The following is a 19,770-nucleotide window of genomic DNA, read 5'->3' as shown; positions in this document are numbered from 1 at the left end:
GTCTGTTTAGGCAAGTGTAGGGACAAGGGTTTGATCCCTGGTACCACATGCTGCACCAGCCCCACCCCTGGACACACTGAGCTGGCAACTGAGTCCAGGCATGGTGGCCCATGCCTGTAATCCCAGTGCTGAGGAGGCTGAAAACAGGAGGATCAGTATGAGTCCAAGCTATGTAGTGGGACCCCGTACCAACATAAAGAAAAAAATAAATTTGGAGGATACTGGGAATAGAACTCACGAGCTTACACTTGCCAGGCAGGTGCTTGTGCTACCTCTGAAGAACTGACTTTAAAATCACCGAGTTATTCCCTCCACATTGTCACCCATGGCATGGGAAATAATCTCATGGACTGAAAATGGATCTGATGAAGGGCCTTTGCAGGCAGCAATGAATGTCAGTGGCCCAGCTGGCCACTCTGAGACACAGGGGTGCCGTGTACATTTAAGAAAGAGTCCCTGATCTCGGTCCCCTTCCCCCGACAGGCCCCACTGCAAGTCCTACTCGGTTTTGGCTCCCTTCCCAGCCAGTTCAGTAAGAAAAATGCAGTCTGCACTATGCCTTCTCTGTAGCAGAACCCTCGGACAGGGCAGCAGCAGCTGACTTGCCCTGTGGAACTTCTCTCTGCCCTCCTGGGGTGGGGCTGGCCCAGCTGCAGTGCCCGCCACCGGGCCACACCTGGCCTCCAAGGGAGGAGAATGGCCTGGAGATGCTTCGGGCATTGGTGGGTTACAGACAACAGAGGCCCAGGGCAGGCCAGCATACCCTGGGAGGACCCAGACAGCAGCTTTGTTCCAGCTCCCAGAGGCCAGCACTCAGCTGACTTCAACAAATGGAACAAGAGAAAAAAGTCCTCTTCAGTGGAAAAGAAAGACCTTCAAAGTGGCTTTTAAAGCTTTTCTAGAGATGGACAGCTAGAGAACAACCTCTATCCCCACTGTGGCCATGTGGAGTGGTGGCAAGTGGAGCAGGGAGCCACTGCAGACAGGGCAGGGAGCAGGGATGGCTGGGCCTCAGGCCGTGCTGCAGAGAGGATACAGCGCAGAGGCAAGATTACACCCCACACAAGGGACCATCTGCTGCAAAGGACAAAGCCGGATTGCTCGCTGACCCCAAGGCTGAGGCGCCCTTTTCAACACAGAAAAATGTGCCAGTTAGGACCCACTAGCTCTGCATAGCCTCATGCCACCCAGGTGCAGCCAGTCTGGTTGTTACCGCAGTCCTGACAGTCACAGCAGCCAAGAATCCAAGGGGCATCTTTTCAACAATAAGTGTCGCACATAAAAGGCATGAAGAAGTAAGGCAGGCTAACACCGTGCACCCACTGTTTCTAAAGACTCACCCACACTGAAACACTGTATGAGTTAACTAGCAAGGACTCATCAAGAATGCCACAGTCACAAAAGACATGCAAACCCCAAGGGACTGTCAGAAACTGAAAGGGACAAAGGAGACATCACATCTAAATGCAGTGTGAGATGTCAGGCCATGTGACTCCCGTAACAACACAGGACACTGGCAGGGAAATTAGAATATGGTCTAAGATTGGTGCGCATCACCATTTTGGTGCGTGTCATCATGTCCCTAGCCTGCAGTTAGGGAAGTTATAAACACTCTAGGGAAGTGGACAAAAGATACACACAAACTACTTCTGCAATGCTCAGTCAGCCTACAATTATCTCAAAATAAAAAATAAAAAAAAAATATATAAGGTTTTGAGTGTGAATGCTCTTTACATTAAGCATATGCAACCAGAGGATTCTGGATGGATCCTGGCTGTGAATAACTCAAGAGTAGAAGACACTGGGGGCTAATTCTGGGGGTCTGAATATGGACTAGGTGTTAAATGGCAGTGGGGAAATGATAGGAATTTTATGTGCTGTACACTGTGGTGAAGAAGGGAAATGCCTACTGAGCCTCTAGGGACAAAATGTCCTTAAATTTTCTCTAAAAAATAAAAAAAGATAAAATAAATATTGCAAAAGATTAACTACTATTGCATCTATAGAGTGGATACTGAATATATTACTTTTCTGTATGTTTGAATGATTTCACAATAAAAAGCAGAAATATTTACACATACATATACACACACACACCTATAACTGCATACATACATACACATTCACGTACGCACATATACATGATATGCATACACAAGTCGATTATGTTCCTCTGCCAGGTGTGACTCCAATGTAAATGACTATTTACTAAACTCTACTTCCTCTGCCCACTGCCTTTGAGGTGGCCTCTGCCTTGGTAGACCCAGTCCTCAGTCGGGTGCAACCATGCTTCTTCATGATCAACCTTTAGAACCTGAAATCCATTCTTGGACACCCACAGTAGTGAAAACCTTTATCTTTGGGAGATGTGTCAATAGGGGTGAGCAGGACAAGATCCAAAGGACACACAGAAACCTGGCATGATTCCATTGGGCAGTGTGAGAGGGGTGAGATGACAAGGTGGTGGAGAGGGTTTCTCTTGTGGCTGAGCGGCCCCACTGGGCATGATCACTGGCCACCCCAGAGCCCTGGTTTGCTAGTCCCATGGAGGACACCTGTGGAGCCCTTGCTCCCTGCCTGAGCAGCTTCAGCCCAGGCGCCCTTTCTACTCCCCCAAATGACTGTCCGCACCCTGTAGGCGAGGCCGGGAAGGATGGGATACTTACTGGGGCACGATGGTGATCTGAACGGAGCAGATGAAGAGGAAGACGAGCGAGGCACATGCCACATAGGCACCGAAGCGGTCATCCACCTGCTTGGAATACTGAGAGGAGACACCCAGGTGAGGGCCAAGGTCTGGTGGTCTGCTCTGGTAGAGTCAATCTTAGCCCCAGGGCAGCCCGCTCAGCACAGGGAAGACACCAAAACCAGAGTGGGCTTCAGATGCCAAGACATCAGTCCAAATCCTGTATGTTGGGACTTGGACATGTGTCAAACCAGAAACCACGCAGGTTGAGCCACTGGCCAATCATCCATAAGGCTGCCAACATGCCACCTGTCTCTGTGGGCTCCCTCCTGGCGGCCCAGAAGCAGGAACAGGGTGCTCTATTTCTGCTCCTGAGATGAGCAGCCTGGGGCTCAGGGAGGGTCACTACCAAGGACCTCACTGCCAGCCCTCTCCTCCTAAGCCCCCAAGTGGCCTCACTCATGGAGGTTTCTGCCTGAATAGCTACCCAGAGCAGGGGGCACTAAGTCCTCCTCCTTCCCTTTCACAGCCCCGCTCTTCTGAACAGGTGTGTCTTGCTTCATGCTGACAAGCATCATCAAGCCACTTGGCCTGCACATGGGAGACCCTATGAAGCAATGGCTAGACCAGTGTCTGGCTCTGTTACCACTTCACTGGGTGGCCCAGCACAATCTCCCAATGTCACTGAGCTTCAGCTTCCCATTCACTCAAACTTCAAAAAGAGGGGAGAAGCTAGGTGTGGTTGTGTACACATATAATCCTTGCACTTGGGAGGCTGGAGGATCACTGAGAGTTCCAGGCCAACTTGGGCTACAAAGTGAGTTCAAGGCCAGCCCAGACTGCATAGCAAGACCTGGTCTAAAAAAAACCAAACAAACTGAAAAAATACATAAAAAGAGGGGAGACACAGCTTAACTGCTCCCCAAACTCTAGCACTGGAGGTGCCAATGCCCGGAGCAGCAATGACAGCAGCAATGATAGTAACCATAGCAAACAGGGATGCACAGCTATTGAACACCCTCTGTGGCGGGTACCTTTTGCATCCTGCACAGAGAACACATTTAATCCTTAGTCTGGGCTCCAGGTGGCATGTTAAGTAACATACAAACCCCAAGGGACTGTCAGAAACTGAAAGGGTCAAAGGAGACACCATAGCTAAATGCAGTGTGAGACGTCCGGCCATGTGGACGTCTCCACCAGGAAGCCAAGAGGCAGAGAGCTTGACTGATCCCTTCTGACCAAGGACGTCTCCCAGGACCTCCATCTCCCAGCAGCACAGCACCACGGGTGGAGACACAGAGACCACCAAGGCACCTCCCTGCTGCCCATGCCCGGCCCCACACACCTTCTTCTCTAGGTCAGGCTCCCTGAAGGTCAGGAGGAACTTGCGGACGTGCTCAGAGCGCAGCCTGTCAATGCTCCTGGCATCAATGGCCCGGCCCAGGAACTCATCCACTTCATCCTCAGGGTTCACACTCTCTTGGGCATTCCTGGGAGGCAGAGGCGCCTGCTCAGGTGTGCCCACCACCAGGATGAGAGGCCTAGCGACCACCCAAGTCAACGCTGTCCATGGTTGGGGAGTAGGGACTGTACCAACTGGATCAGACAAGAAGCTCCCAGCCTGAGCTCTTCCCCCCTGCCCTGCCTGCTGTGGTCCTGGAGACTGAGTTCAGGACCTTCATGCTAGCTACTTCTAATCTTTTAAAAATTTTTATTTTGAGATAATGTCTAAATCACTGAGCTATTCAGGCTGGGCTCAAACTTGAGATCTTCCTGCCTCAACCTCCCAGAGTGTTGGGATTTCAGATGTGTACCAACATGCCCAGCTCATGCCCCTGCTCTGAATAACCAGAAACATGGAGAAAACAGCCCACGCTTCAGGCCAGCTGCTGGCTGGCCTCTCTGGTATTGCGACTCATTAGAGTGTAAGGACACTGAAGGATTCCTAGAAATTTCACTGGTTCCCTGCAGTTCAGCCTCTGCTGTTTACTCCCCAGCCATATCACCTCATCCAGAGGGTGAGATGGGAAGGCAGGACAGCAACTACCTTTCCCGGCTCCACCTAGGCCCTAGGACTGGGCTTGGGGTTTCTGGGCAAGCAGGCTTCCTGCTCTTCAAGGGTTTAACTTAAAAGTCTGACTTCCCAGGGGGAGAACTGGGTCCTTGAGCAGAATTTCTGCCAGCCCTAAGACTGGAGGGAGGGGTGTGGCCAGCCCTACTGACCCGTGTATAAGGTCTGCATTCCTAAGGGAGTGTGCACATGTGTGTGTATGTGTGCATGTGTGTGCAATGGAGATGAGACGGGCACTGCGGGAAAGGGGTCCTCGTGTCCTGGGTGCCCTGGCCTATCTGAGGCTAATGCTGGCCACCTGTCCCTTTGCTGAGTCCTTTCTCTCTGGGCTCAGCCTCTGGCCTGTGTTCAGTGGGTATGGAGACATCCTCCACACTGTAAGGCAGCAATAAAGAAGAGCACAGTACTTACTTGTCTTTGGGGTCTTCAAAACCCTAAAAAAGGAGAGAGAGGGGCAGTGTGAACACAGACAGCCCTGCCAGAGCAGCAGGGCGGCCCTCCTACCTCTGCAGTCAGCCAGAGGCTGGATGCACAGGGCTGCAGCTCCTCCCCACTCCTTCTCCTCCCCACAGGCTCAGCAGCGATGCCGCTGGCCAACCAAGGACTGAAGCCTCAGAAACCATGAGCCAAAACAAACTTTTGCCCCTCTGAGTAGATTCTCTCAGGCCATTTGTCACAGCAGCAGAAAGCTGGCTAACACAGCTAGACTCCCACCAGAGAGGCAGGGGTGGGCCAGTAGGCTGTGCCTAGATGCCAGTCCAGTAGGGGACATCACACCCTCTGGGATAGGAGCCCTTTTCCCCCAGGCTGCTGTGGCAGCTGTTGGAATCTGTTTTCTGCACATTTTCCTGCTGAGAGAAGCGATCAACCCCCAGACACCTCCCCTCCCAGTTACAGCGCTCACTGCTGAAACTGTCAGTGATGAATACACCTGCCAAGTCGGGGCTCACAGCCGGAACTGCCTCCGTTCAGACTCTGAAATGAGTTAAGACGCAGCTTATACCAAATGGCACTAAAAATACTTCCCAGGGACTCTGAACCGGGCATGTGACTTACCACCAGGGCCCTTGCCTGCTCGCTGGCTGCATCTTTCTCCTCCCTCTCCACCTCTCACTCTTCACCTTCCCTCACTTCTCTAGTGCAGTCTCCAGCTCCCTGAACCCTTCTCTTCCCTTCCCCACTCTCCTTTTGGCCACCCTGGGCATGGAGGCCACAGTCTTCAGGAGCTTGTACAGCACTGGGTTAATGACACTGAGGACCACCAGTTCTTGCTCTGTGGAGGACCTTGGAGAGGGAGAGTGGTGGCTGGAGCCCTGGTTCCAATGGCCAGATCTGTGATGTCCAAGTTCAAAGGCCTGGGGGAAGTCCTGGCCTCTCTAATCAGCTCCTCCCAACCCATGTCCCTCAAGGAGCCTGTCTGTCATCACTGTGCCATCTGCTGCTCACTGGCAGCAAGAGTGGAGTGACAGGGGTGCCCAGCCAGCCCCTCCTTTAGGGCGCTGGCTCTCATCTGTGGGATGGCCAGGAAGTCTGACTCCTTCCTTCCATTCCAAAGCAATGTGGCCACACACACCCTGTTCCCAGCAGTGGCCCTCCTCAGATCTCCCCTAGTGTGGTTGACTGCCACTAGGAACAGGTGTCATTGCCCAAGTCACTGGCCAAGCTGCATCCTGGCTTCCCGTCACCCCCTTTCTCTTTCCCACCCCCACATGCATGTTTCCATCACTGCTGCACAAGCCCAGCAGTGCATCCTCCATTAGCCTGGCCTGGAGGATGCAGGGATGACTAGAGCGTCTGTGCCTGAGGCAGAAAGGCCACCTGGGTGGATGGGACAGCCTTGTGCAGGCCGCACACCCCCTGAGAAAGGCAAGAGTCAGTGGGAACGGGGTGTTTCTCTGCAAGGGAAAAGGGGACCATGGGACATTTGCTCTCAGAAAGCCCCTGGGATGGTTTCTGAGCAACGGAACCAGAAGAGGTGTCTCAATGGCCTGGGAAATGTAGTAGGTGCCAGACAAGGATCCAGGAAGCTGCTCCACACACGTTTCCCCAGCCAGTGCACAGGGGCTCTGGCAGCCCTAAGTCTGGCTGAAGAGCATGCTCCCAGCTGCACTGCAAGCTCTGCCGGGGGAGGAGGCATGCATGCGCTTTGCCACTCTGTTCCCAGGCCAAAGGCAGCAAGCCACAGTAGGCAGGATGCATGGGGGCCACCTGGGCCAACGTCAGGCACACCAGCTCCTGGTCCCAAGGTGGGGTGAACCTACTTCTGCTTCCTTCTATGACTCTCCAGAGTCCAGACAACTTGGTGGGGTGCTCAGTCACCCCTAATGCCTGGGGCTGCCACAGCCACTCACCATGCGCTTCATCTCCTTCGACACCTGGTTGCCGCCCAGGTGGTTGTAGAAAGGGCGCTCGGCCCCCCAGTGTGGCGGGTTGTGCCCAATGGAGTTGGTTCTCTGGCGGTTCATCTTGGCAATCATGGCCTTCTCTTCTTTCTGGAGAGTGACACAGACACATGAGACTACAGGCAAGGCTGAGGGAGGAGCCCAGAAGGGGAGCTACTCCCGTCCCTCCTGCCCTTGCCTCTGCACAGCCCTGGAGCAGAGGTCTCCCAAAACCCTCTGGCTCCCCCAAGCCAGGGCCCGTGGCCAGCCAGACTCCCTGTGCCAGCCCTGGCCAGCCCAGAGGCAGCAGACGAGGAGCGCACATCTGCTTCGCAAGGAGATCTCCCAGGTCTAATTGCAAGAGTCTATCCTGGCCCCTCTCAAAGCCTGTGTCACCTCCTCCCCTCAAGACCTCATTGCAAAGTACCCAGCCGAAGTGGCCCTCTCTGTTTCCTCTCCTCCCCACCGTGGCAGGGACTTTGAGGATGGAGGCAGGAGCTGGGCTTCACCTCAGGCCTCCTAGACAGCCCGGCCAGTGCACCAGTTACTGGCAAGAGGCCTCACAGTAGGCTCTGCTTGACGGAATAGGGAGCGGAGAGCAACCTTGGGGCTGAAGGCACCCAGGAGCGGACAGAGGGGGTGGAGACCTGGGATCCAACCTCCACTCTGCTTCTTTACAGCAGGAAGTTTTGGCAGAGGGGCAGCAGAACAGGCCCAGACAAGACAAGACTTCAGGGCTGGCATGTCCATCCAAAGATACATGGACAATCGGCCAGTTATCCAGAGGCCAACCCTATCCCAGAATCTGTGCTGCCTGCCTGCCTATTTGTCTGTCTGTCTTTCTATCCAAATGGGGACCAGAGATGGAGTCAAGCTGCCCTTGGCTTAACTCCCTCACTGACCTATCACATGGGGGTGGCTGGGGGGCGCTCGGCTTGCTTCCGCTAACACTACCCCTCTGCTTTTCTCTCTACATTCTCCATTCAGGACCACCTGTCAACCAGGAAGCCAAGCCCCAGGGAATGAGGCAGGCAGCAGGAAGGTGGGCTCTGGAGGCCCTGAGAACTGGGCATAAGAGGAGCCATGTAGGAAAGAGTCCACTCAGTTTGGCCCAAGAACCGGCCCACATCTGCCAATGTTCACTGAGACAGTTAAGCCATGGAGACCCGCCCCAGAGTGCCTGGACTCTTCTGCTTTTCTTCCTGCTGCCTGTGGAGAATCTGATGACAGGGCAAAGTGCCCCTCAGATGTCCCCTCAGGTGAACACCTGCCCTACGAGTCCTGCCTCCCCCTGGAAATTGACCACGGTCTCTTCAGTCTACCTTCTTAGGAAAAGAAGCAAGAAGCTTTCCTCTAGCAAAGGGCACTGACCAGACTGGAGGGGACGACTCAGAAGTGAAAGACAGTTTAATTTAGGGAGAAACATAAAGTGTTCTCTTCTTTGGCGTTGAAAATTAAGAACACAGAACATGACACTGTTAAAAATAGAACACTGAAGTCTGCTAATAATTGCGTTTTATACTTGGGCAAATGTGGGCTGAGACAAAAGAGGTAGAAGACAGAAGCTAGAAAGAAAAAAAGTGGGAAGGCAGAAGTTCAAGAAACAAAGTTATATAGATCCAGGCCAGGATAGACACTGATAAGAGAAGAGGGGAAAAGGGAAAGGGAGGGCAAATCACACTGTGTACACCGGCTCCTGGGGGCTTCATTTCCGGCCTGCGGCCTTCTGAGCATTGCTGCTAACTGGTCGGAGGCTTCTTGCGTTTCTGTGACAATGCAGAATGAAACAGGCCCTGTCTGCCACCAGCCTTGGCAAGACCTTTCACTCTGAGGCCCTTTCCAAGACACAGGAGCCACAGCTGCATGAGGAACTCACAACTATGCTCAGGGGGAAAGGGAGAAAAGCAGGGAGCAGCAGGCCAAGAAAATGTTCCTCCCCAGGGAAGCGACACGTCCGCCCCGGCCACAGACCCGCTTCTGGGTGCAGCGCAGGATGAGGAAGGTCTCGATGCTGTGCTCCTTGAGGTAGGCATTGCGCTCGCCCCCACAGCCTGGCTCCACCTCATAGTCCCCATTCAGGTAGTTGAGTGTGGCCTTAGTGATGTGGATCCGCCTGGGGGAGGGAGACACCAGAAAAACGCAACCTCAGACCTCCAACTCTCCCCACAAAACCGAACTGCAACCCCCACTCAATCATGAATGAATCCAGGGCTCCATACTCGGGCTCCGGTGTACACCCCAAGCCCACACTGCCTCCCTCCGTACTGTCAAGGTGCACTCAGGCTGTTTCTATCTTAAGCCCTGCTCCTCACAGGGTTGTTGAGGTCATACAGACCTCCCACTCCTGCTCAGCAGCCTGTGGGGCTCCCTCTGACCACAAGTCTGGGCCAGCCCTGGCCTGGTGCCTGTGCTCCCTTTACCACAGGCACACTCTCCTCCCTGCCTCTTAAGGCCAGTCCTTGGGGATATTGTGTCCTCCCATGCTGTGTCCCTCCTGGCCTGCATCCCTCAGCAAGGGGCTTTCCCCACTCTTCTTCCCTGTGCCATTCACCAGGGCCCGCTTGTGCTTCCCCCACTGTGCCCTGCCACCCTGGGAACGACCACCCTCTTCCAGAACTCTGCTTCTCCCATCTCATAGGCCAGAGTGCTTTGTGAGCACCTGGACAAAGGGGAGCTAGCACAGCGGGTCCTACCACTGGCCCGGGGTGCAGTGTGCACGATTTGACAAGTGAGGAATTTCTACTTCACCTCTGCCCCCAAAGTGGGTGCTGCCCATCCCCACTTCCCCAGGACAACCCCGCCAGATGGGCCTGAGTGGGAAAAGAAGTCTGGGCCCCTACTCACCCTGCCTTGCCCCCGGCTTCCATGTGGTTGGCCAGCGTGACGTCGTTAGACCAGACGTCGAACTGCCACTTCCTGAGACCAAGGACACCGCAGTGTACTCGCCCGCTGTGAATTCCCACACGCATGTTCACGTTCACCCCTGTCACCTCCCGGACCAACCTGGGGATGGAGCAGGGGTAAGGCTGGGAGAGGGTCAGGGACCAGGCACATAGAGTAGGGGAGGCTGGGCGGTGGGGCTGAGGCATCAGGAGACATGGGGTCAATGAGGCATTGCTCTGGCCTAAGCTACCTGGAGCTGGGGTGCTAAATCTAAAAGGGCTGAGGGGCTTGGTCCTGGGGCTCAGGTGCACAAATGTGGAAAAGTGCTGTTTCTTGCCTTGGCCACAAGGTGGCGTAGTGACTCGCAGTAAAACAAGGCACCCTCTGGCTACTTTAAGTCAATTAAAGAAATGCAAATAGGCGTTAGGGACAGCTTGAACCCATCAGGAAAGTTACTGCCACTCAAACCCCAATCAACTGCTCCGTGGGAAAGACATAAAAGGCTTCTGGGTTATCTATTCATTGGATTTACCCACATTGCTACTCTGGTGGTACTTGAAGGAGAAGGTGTGATCAACTGGGTTTAGAGGGAGGATATTCATTCTTCCCACTGGGGAAAAGATGGGGGCTGGGAAGGCATAGAGGTGCAGGGGCGCTGTGCCTACAGAACAGCCCCAGTAGCTGCACCCTACACCACGTACACAGGGGGCCCCAGACAATGGGTTGGGCCTCCACTTAGAACCTCCCATGGAGCAGGTGGCAGGGTAGCACGGAACTGCATCCCTGTGCCAAGGGCCCAAGCTGTGCAAGCAGGAGCAGGTGCTGAGGGGGGATGCAGCTTATGCTTTTTAGGGACTGTGACCTTTCTGACACTCTGGGAATGGGCCCAGTAACCTGACTGCCTAGCAGGCAGAGCCACCTCTGTCCTCCCTGCCTCTCGTCCCACCCCTTTGGTGAGCTGACATCCACGGCCAGGGACATGTGCACTCTGTTATCTCTCTTGTCCTGGGGTCAGCTTAGGAAGTACCATTACTGGAGCCATCCTTTCTGTCCACAGGGCCTCGCTTAGGATGACATATCTTTCTGTCTCTCTTGCATGCAGCTTCTCTCCGGCCTTCTCCAGCTGCCCTTCCTCTCAGCAGTTGGCCCTGCTTACAATGTCTCGTGCATAGACACAGCTCACATGGAGCCTCGGGTGTCCCAGCCTCTCACCCTCAACACTATGGTTCTGGGCTAGGGACCGTCTAGCCTGGACATGCAGGAGACACTTGGGAAACAATCATGCCACTTCCACGGACCAGGCCAGCTTCCCAGCCAGCCACTCTGACCTTGCCATCTGTCATTCCCTTTGCCCCTACTCAGGATGTTTCTAAAGTCCAAAATTATTGAACCTGGATAGTCTCTACCTGCTCCCTTGGCTCATATACAGTTCCATGGCTTTCAACGACCCAGGGCTCCTTTCACGACCAGTGATGACCAACAATAGTAGCATTGCTATTCCTCACAGGAAGGAAGCGTTCTTGAAAAAATGGAACTCTACAGGATTCTCTGGAGTCTGGGAAGCTGTTCAACCCTCTTCCATCTGGGAGGAGGTGCAGGGGCTACTATTTTCTCCACCGGGAGTCCGAGCACAGGCAGGAGGTACTGGGTGCAGCACAGAGCACCTCACCTGAGGGCTGCAGATCCCACCTCCCTGTCTCCTCTGGGAAATGCCGCCCTGGCTGTCAGGGCGGAAGGAGCCCCAAAGAGGCACAATGTCTGAAGGTTCAGACACGGGCTGAGGGACGGTGTAAGGCCAAGAGGTCCTCAGGGGATAGCTTTCCCTCTGTTTCCCTGTTTCTCGAGCAGCTGGTCACCAGTCAGTTTTACTCGGGCTGGGGGACCATGCCCCCAGAGCAGACAAGCCTGGTGGTGGCACTTACGAGATGGCTTCGATCATGTCCATGCCCATCTCCACGCAGCAGTGGGCGTGGTCAGCCCTGGCCTCAGGTAGCCCTGAGACGCAGTAGTAACAATCCCCCAGGATCTTAATGCGTAAACAGTGATTCTCCTGGAAAGCAAATTCATTTTCATAATTAAAAATAGTGGGAAAAAGAAGTGGGAGAGACAGCACCAAGAAGCAAACAGATTCACCCTGTGCCTGGAATAAATTGTCTGTTAGGGTGCTGAGCACAGATCCTGTGCCATACCAGAGCAGTGCCCAGCCCAGACCAGAGGCCCGGAAGGAGGCCCAGCAGGCAGGCTGACAGGCCTCAGAGAGGCCAGGAGCAAGCAGCTCTGGCAGCGTTGGAAGGCCCCTCATTGGGTGTGAGCGCTCAGAACCCCAGGAACACATCTGCCCCTCAGCCCAAGCTTCTCTCAACAGCATCTCTGAAGCAGGCAGAATACCAGAGTACCAAACCAGCATACCAGTGCCAAGAAGCCAGCAGAACTGAAGTACCTGGTGCTACTGCTGCCAAGTGACAGTTACTACAGGGTCCCCAGCAGGCCACCATCGATCCATGCTTGGCAGTCAGGTGGAATGTCATTAAGTATCAATTATGAGCAGCCCAAACCTGGCTCCCAGAGCTACTCCATGAAGCCAGCACATCTCTGGGGTTTAAATGCCCTTGTAACCTGGCCTCAGATAAGATGTGCCCAGACACCAAGTGTGCCCCATCTCCTTGCTCAAGCTCAGGGACTTGAGGTCCCCATTAGCCAGGCAGCAGCCTCTGGGGCACGGTCACCCCCACCCTCATGACCTGCACGCCAATGGGGGTTGTTTCCACATGTCAGTGGACCCTGTTGTTTACCACTTCCTGCTCTGAGATGTGGTTTCTAATTTGTCCAAATATGAGAGGCTTCTCTTTCTTGGGGACTCTGGAGGGGTGGCATATGGCTGCCTGCAGGTCACTCTCATTCTCTTATCATTTTGGTCAACTGTATCAGGAATGGGGCTGTGGAGCTTGATTTACTCCTAACAGAAATTTGGGGTGGGAGGGGCTTGGACTCAGTGGCCTACAGGCCTTTGCCACCCCCTCCCTGCACACGTCCCCATTCTATCGGATGACTGATGGACATGAGGGCACAACCACAGCATGGGCAGCCATCTGCCTGTCGCTGGCTGCCGATAGCAGCTCTGGAGACACACCTGTCCCGTGCCCCCACCCTGGGTCCCTGATCCTGAAGCCTCAGTGGCCTGGACCCAGCTGCCTCTGGCCCAAGATCAGAGTGACTCACCGCAGCCAGCTTGTCAAAGCGGGCAAAGAGCTCGTTGAGGGTCATGACTAGCTCCTGAGCAGTACACTGGGACGCCAAGCTGGTGAAGCCCTCGATGTCGGCAAACAGGATGCTGGGGAGGCAGCAGAGAAGAAAGACCATGCCACATGGTGTCTGGGTCCCCCAGATCCACATGGTAAATCTCAGGGTTAGGAGGCAGGGCCTCTGGTAGGCAGAGGCAGGACTGCATAGTCCCAGGCAGCCACCCCAGCATACAGGTTGCAGAGCGCATGCGCAGCTTCCTGGAACCGGACCAGGGGACAGGAGAAACAAATGGCTCTGTGCAGGTCACCAAGTGGCCTAGAAACCTGACCTCCCTGCAGCTCCTGGGCACCTTCCACCTGCCCCAGGCTCCCACCAGCCGCTGAAGAACAGGAAGGCAGGTGGTGTGCAGCAGGCCAGAGAGGAGGCACTTGGAGCCATGCTTCTGACCCAGCACAGAAGCCCAAGTCAGGTCTCCGGGACCCACTGAACCCCCAACAGCTTCTGCTGTACGTGTGGGAGGTGGCCACCTGCATTCCCACTTCCTGTCACTGTCACTGACTGCCGCTTCTGGAGGCCACTGCCCTCCCATCCCAGCAGACTGGCTGTGCTGTGGCCCGTGCTTCCGCATGCATCCTTGGAGACTCTGAAGGTCACTTCACAGCCCGGCACAGTCCGGCACAGCCCAGGCCAGTAGGGAGGTGCATGTTCATCAGCTGGCTTTCACTTAAGAGCTCCTCCTGGCTGCAGGACCAGGCCCAGGCTAGTGACCTGCTCTCTGTCACTGTCACCAACACCAGCCTGCTTTCTACTGCCAGTGTGGGAGCCCTAGGCTCTCTATCCCGACCCGCCACAGGACTGCCTGCCTCCCAGACAGCTTCAGCCCCGCTCTGCCCAGGGCATTTCCTCCCAGCTGTTCCTCTCACTGCCAGCAGGCCCTGCAACTTAATGAAGCTGTCAGCATCTGGCCTTGCTCCTGCATGCAGAGCCACTTCCTGGGGCATCTCTGGACATCTCTAGTCCTGGCCAACTGGAACTGTTGACAACCAGCAGCTCTGTTCCTTGTGGTCCTAAGCATGTCTGGGCCACACGTCCTATACCCCATCCTGGGCCAGGTACCTCAGGATATATGGCAAGAACCCTGCACCTATGAGGTTGCCCTGGGAGACCTGGTGATGCTGGGGAGCAGGGCCTCAAGGGGCAGAAAGCACCCTCAGTGTGTGCACTAGGTGGCCAGAGAAGCCGGGCCTCTGCGTTAGTCAGCCACCTCTTCATGACCAGCAGGGCTGTCCCCTAAGGTGGCCCTCCCTTCACTCCACATCCTCTACCCCGGTCAGCCAGTTGGGCTCGCGGCTGTGGTGAGGTGAAGCAGAAGCAGAGCATCATCATGCGCATCAGGTGAGTTAGCGCCACTGGGTGTGACCAGACACCACAGGGCTGCTTTCCAAGGGGTGGAAGGAAGCAGGTTAGAGAGGGGCCAGGAGCCGGCAGCAAGCCCAGGGGCATCTGAGGGCACCAGCTGGGAAAGTGAATGGGGGAGCAGACAAGAAGAAGGCACAAGCCCTACCAAGAGAAGCATCTTCCCCGAGATGGCAGCACCCTCTACTCTGACCGGGGCGACACCTTCCTTCATCAGGTGGGGCCCCAGGGGAGATGCCAGGAGCTCGGGGTCAAGGCAAGTCCTGCAATCCACTCTGTCAGCCTCAGGGCCTCCTGCGGCCCCATCCCCCTCCACCCCAAACCCTACCATCTCCTACAGCTATGGCATTCTCCCTGTGGAGTCCTGACACCCTAGGGAAACCACCCTAAACGCGGGGCACACCGAGGAGGAAAGCGCAGCAGCGCTCAGTGGGGCCCTGGAGGCTTTAGCTTTCTCCTCTGGACTGTCCTTAATGTCCCCATTTTTCTAAAAGAACATACATCCTTTGTATAGTAAAAATGTTTGCTTTTCAAAAATAAATCACACCTTTCTTGTAGGGCCTGATGCACACCCATGGATCTGACACACTCCCCGACTTTCCTGGTCCTGAACCACCCTTCCTCTGCCTGGATTTTCAATAGAATCAGAACCACAAGTCACAACTGATTCCAGATGTGTCAAAGACACAGCCAGACATGGTCAACCAGTCAGTGTCTCCGTGCGGCTTTGCTCCCTCTCTGTTGCCCCAGGGCTCCCTATTTTGAGCGCAGAGAGCTAAAATAATGTCCTTGCTGCTGCTGGCTGCATTCTCCACACTGCCGTTCCCCACTCTGTATCCCAGAACAGGCTCAGGCCTCTGTTAACTCCCACTGAGGATGTGGAGAACCTTGAAACCCTCGCTCAAATCGCAGGAAGGTCAAATGGTAGAAATAGGGAAAAGAAGATAGTGGTTCCTAGAAAAATTAAACTCAGAATCGCCGATGACCTAACAATCCCACTTCTCAGTATATACTCAGGAGCCCCGAAAGCACGGACATGAACAGGAATGCGCATACCACAGAGCAACATTATTCATTGCAGCCAAAAGCCAGAGGCAACCCACATGTGCACCCCTGGCTGGCAGTCTCTCTCTCTCTCTCTCTCTCTCTCTCTCTCTCGGCAACCACTCCACCTTCAGAAGGATGGAAGTCCTGACACTTGCTCACCTCGTGGGCAAAGCCTGACACCACTGTTTTAAGTGAAATAAGCCAGCCACCAAACAGCACAGATTCTGTAGGAGTCCAATTACATGAAGCATTTAGAGTAGCCAAGTCCACCGAGAGGAAGTAGGGTGGCGGGTCCCAGGGGCTGGGGTGGGGCGGGCATGCTGTTTTTCTTTGGGAAGGTAGGAAGTTCTCAAGAGGGTTGCACAATGCTGTAAATGTACCTAATATCACTGGACTCAGCACTTTAAAATGATAATGCTTAAAGATGATAAATGTCATGCAATGCTTACTTTTTATCACAATTAAAATAAATATTGATAATTAAGCAGTTTTTAAAAGCTCCCCCCTGGGACCCATAGCCCTCCAACGGCCCCAATCTTAGGGAACAGCCAGTATTCCCTAAGGAGCAGGGACCGTGTCTTTCCCATAGTTACCGCCTGGCACACTGTGGCAGCTCAGTAAATGTTTGTGAGGTAGATAAAGTGACAATGTAAAGAAGAGGAGTGTTCTAGGCACACACTTTCCTCAACTCGGCGCCCGAGAAGGAAGTGCAGGTGCTCCGGGGAGCTCGCTGGGGCCAGGCAGATGCGACTGGAGCACCCCCCACCCCAGGTGTAGGAGCACCTCGGCGCCAGTGCATGGTCATTGTAATTCAGAACCACACCACAGCTGAGCCAGACGCCAGAACAACCTGGGGAATGCAGCCAAGTCCTTGAAAGAGACAAGACAGGAGATAATAACCTTAAAAGGGGGAGGCGTTAGGAAGAGAAGGATCAGAGGAGAAAGGGAGCAGGCAGGCATCCCACCTCAGGACGCTGCCCAGCTGGGGGGTCTGTGTGTGTGTGTGCATGCGCACGCACAAGTGCATGTGAGCGCTGGTTACTTTACTCCCAGGCCAGGGGTGGTAGCCTCTCCGTCAGGACCACACCTGTAGCCCCTAGGGTTCTGGGACCCTAAGAATAAAGCTGACTCCAGCTGATGAACCAAGCTACTATGCACCACCCCTCCCCCTCTCCTTCCTAAACTGGGGACAGAGGCAGGACAGTGGGGACAAGTGGAGCCCTGGGAGCACTATGCTTCTTTGGCAGGGATTGGAGACTGGAAAAGGCAGCCTTCTCTCCTTTTGTGTGAAGCACAGCCTGGGATAATCTTTCACCATCCCACCCCTCTTAAAACCCAGCAGGCCCATGTCAGAGGGGGGGGTTTGGTCCTCTCCCAGTGGGGCAGAGGTAACATTCCCATGAAAGGACACATTGATCCCCAGGTTACAGATGGTGAAAGAGGCTCAGGCCAGGTGACTCCTCCAAGCTCTCAGAGGTCCAAGGTGGCAGCACTGGGCATGCACCAGTCTCTTCAATGCTGATGCTCGTTTTGCTCCATACTACAGTGGAGCTGTAGGTGAGGCTGACTAGGCAGCCCCTAAATGTATCTCTGTCTGCCACTACCTGGCACCTGGTGTGGTACCTTCTCTGGTGGCTCTTCCTCTAGCTCCTCTGAGGTTGGTTAGCCTCTCTCCTCTGAAGCAGCGCTCACAGAGACCTCCAAGCCCCTGCAGTTTGGCCCTGAAGGAAGTGGCATAGTCTTGCCACCCCCCTTTCCCACCTTTCTTCCACCCTGCACTGCTAGCTGCAGAGAGGAGGTATTTGATACAGGACTAGGGGCTTGAAGACACAGGCCTGATATCCTGGCAGGGGCACAGCCCAGCTGAGCTCGAGGGAGTGGCATGATCCTCTGTCACCACATATCAAGCAAGAGACCTCTGAGGGCTGCCCCTTGTCAGGAACCACCTGCTGTGAAACTCCTCTCCAGACCAGGGGACCATGAAACCTAGAGGGTAGTAGCCCTGTCTGTACTCTGTTGCTATCCAGATCATACTATCAGTGGCTAGATCCAGGCCCCATCCATCACATGCAGAGTTGATTTATTGTTCTGGTGGCCTTGCTCTTGGGGGCTGGAGAACAGCATGTCATCACCCTCTGTAATATTACAACCCCGAGGAGATTTGATGAACATGACTCATCGCCTTCCCAGCTCCCAACAAGAGGCTCCCAGGCCTTTCAGTTGGTGCGAGTGTGGTGACAATCATGACAACAGTACCAGTGGCCACTGCACCTCCCATTATTGATCATCTGTGTACCAAGTGCTATGCCATCCACTCTTATTATTCCATTCATTCTTTACAAGCTGACCAAGAAGGGATTCTTGCTGTGCTGTCTGGAAGGCAGCAAATGAAGCTTCAGAGCGGCTCCATGCCTGTAACTTGGTCTGGTCACACCATCAGGCCACAGCAGAGCCCGGATGATGTACAGGATGCTTGACCCCAGTGCCCAGGCTGAACCTCTGTACCCACTGGCTCCCCCAAGTGTGTATGTGTGTGGTCTGTGTGCCATGCGGGGGAATCAAACCCAGGGCCTAGCACATGCCAACCAGGGCTTACCACTGAGCTCCATCCCTAGCCCCCAACATTGTTTTAAAACTAGGTGTTGCCCCTTTACAACTCAACACTCAACTCAAGCCGGTCGCACTCGATGACAGAGACAGCAAGAGGTGGGTCTTCCCCCAGAGCTGCGTGCAGGGCCAACAGCCGGAGCAAGCAGCCCCGGTGGGATACTGACACATGACTGCTGGTCGGGCTTCTGATGTGCACCAGCTGCCTCTCTCCATGAACACTGTGGGCTCTTCGTGTCTCTCCTTTCATATCTCTCCTGATTGCTACCATTGATCCCAGCATGTCCCTGATGTTCAGGCCAGACCCTTCTGATTAGGGCACTGCCCTGTGCTCCACCTTGAGTCACTGCCTCTGTGGAGGGGATAAGGAAAGCGGATGCCACCCTGGGGTATGCCGTATTTTGAGTTTTTACTGTGATAGAGGCTTTCATCGGCCACTCTGGCTACACCCCTTGTGGATGGAGGCCCTGAGATGGGAAGCAGGAGGATGCCTGCCCAGTGGAGAATGGGCCATGGCAGGAGGACTGAACTGGACAAGGAAGCCAGGTGGGCCAGTGGTGTAACCCAGGCTGAGAACCTAGGCCTTTGGTGCCAGGCTGCTTCTGAGCCATGCATTCCTGGATTTTCCTGGTACACATTGGCATGAATGCTGTGAAAAGCTCTGCTAAGAGCAATCAAGTGCACATCTCCATCCACACTGTGCAGGGGACAATGCCAGGCTGGGGTGACACACACAGGACCAAGAGAGAAAATTCCAGAAAGCGCTGCTCCAAAACTCGGTTCGTGTGTGCTCTTTAGTCACCCCTTCCCACCCAGAACTCAAGCTCCTAGAATTTGTCCTAAAAGGGAAGGCTGTTTCTTTATTATGTCCCAGGGTGGAGACCCCAGATTTGGGGTCTGCTAGCTCCTGAGTCACATGGATGCACACACACACACACACACACACACACACACACACACACACACTGGAAGCCAGACATTCCTGCTTCCCCTCCCTAAAGCCTCTTCCTGGGCCAGTGCTCCCCCAAACCACCTTCCCAGAGTCAGCATCCAAACTCCTTGTGATTGTGTCACTACATCTGCTGGGAGTCAGGCTAGATAAACACTGAAGTCAGAGCACTTTCTAGGCATGGTTCTCACTAGCTGTGGGATCTTGGACAAGTTATAAGATTCCATGACTCAGTTTCCTCATCTGTAAGCAGGGATGCTAACAGTGCCAATCTTTTATAGTGTGACTTGAATATCAGAAAGTGCCTGGAGCCAGGCCTACACTACCACGCTGTAATCTCAACACTCAGGAGATTGAGGCAGGAAGATTATCATGAGTTTCAGGCCATCCTGGTCTACAAAGTGAGTTCAAGGCCAGCCTGAATTGCAGATTGGAACCATGTCTTTCTCTCTCTCTCTCTCTCTCTCTCTCTCTCTCTCTCTCTCTC

At 54.4% G+C, this 19,770-nt stretch overlaps 1 protein-coding gene across 2 annotated transcripts in view; it reads right to left on the bottom strand.

The window, feature by feature from the left end:
• The window catches only part of Adcy5 (adenylate cyclase 5), a 132,107-nt gene that overhangs the window by 24,965 nt on the left and 87,372 nt on the right, over window positions 1–19,770 (bottom strand). Inside the window, exons 5-12 of one of the 2 annotated variants that reach the window (XM_004642181.2) lie at window positions 13,241–13,352; window positions 11,944–12,071; window positions 9,983–10,141; window positions 9,110–9,251; window positions 7,109–7,249; window positions 5,169–5,191; window positions 4,032–4,176; window positions 2,667–2,764 (exon numbers count right to left, since the gene is read on the bottom strand). In XM_004642181.2, the coding sequence (XP_004642238.1) occupies window positions 2,667–2,764; window positions 4,032–4,176; window positions 5,169–5,191; window positions 7,109–7,249; window positions 9,110–9,251; window positions 9,983–10,141; window positions 11,944–12,071; window positions 13,241–13,352 (948 nt within the window). The remainder of the gene's footprint in view (window positions 1–2,666; window positions 2,765–4,031; window positions 4,177–5,168; window positions 5,192–7,108; window positions 7,250–9,109; window positions 9,252–9,982; window positions 10,142–11,943; window positions 12,072–13,240; window positions 13,353–19,770) is intronic. The other variant, XM_023702168.1, reaches the window with a different exon arrangement.

This window comes from Octodon degus, unplaced genomic scaffold, assembly GCF_000260255.1.
Source record: "Octodon degus isolate 3935 unplaced genomic scaffold, OctDeg1.0 scaffold00147, whole genome shotgun sequence".
NCBI classification, from domain to species: Eukaryota; Metazoa; Chordata; class Mammalia; order Rodentia; family Octodontidae; genus Octodon; species Octodon degus.
This window is presented reverse-complemented; position numbering and strand designations above follow the sequence as displayed.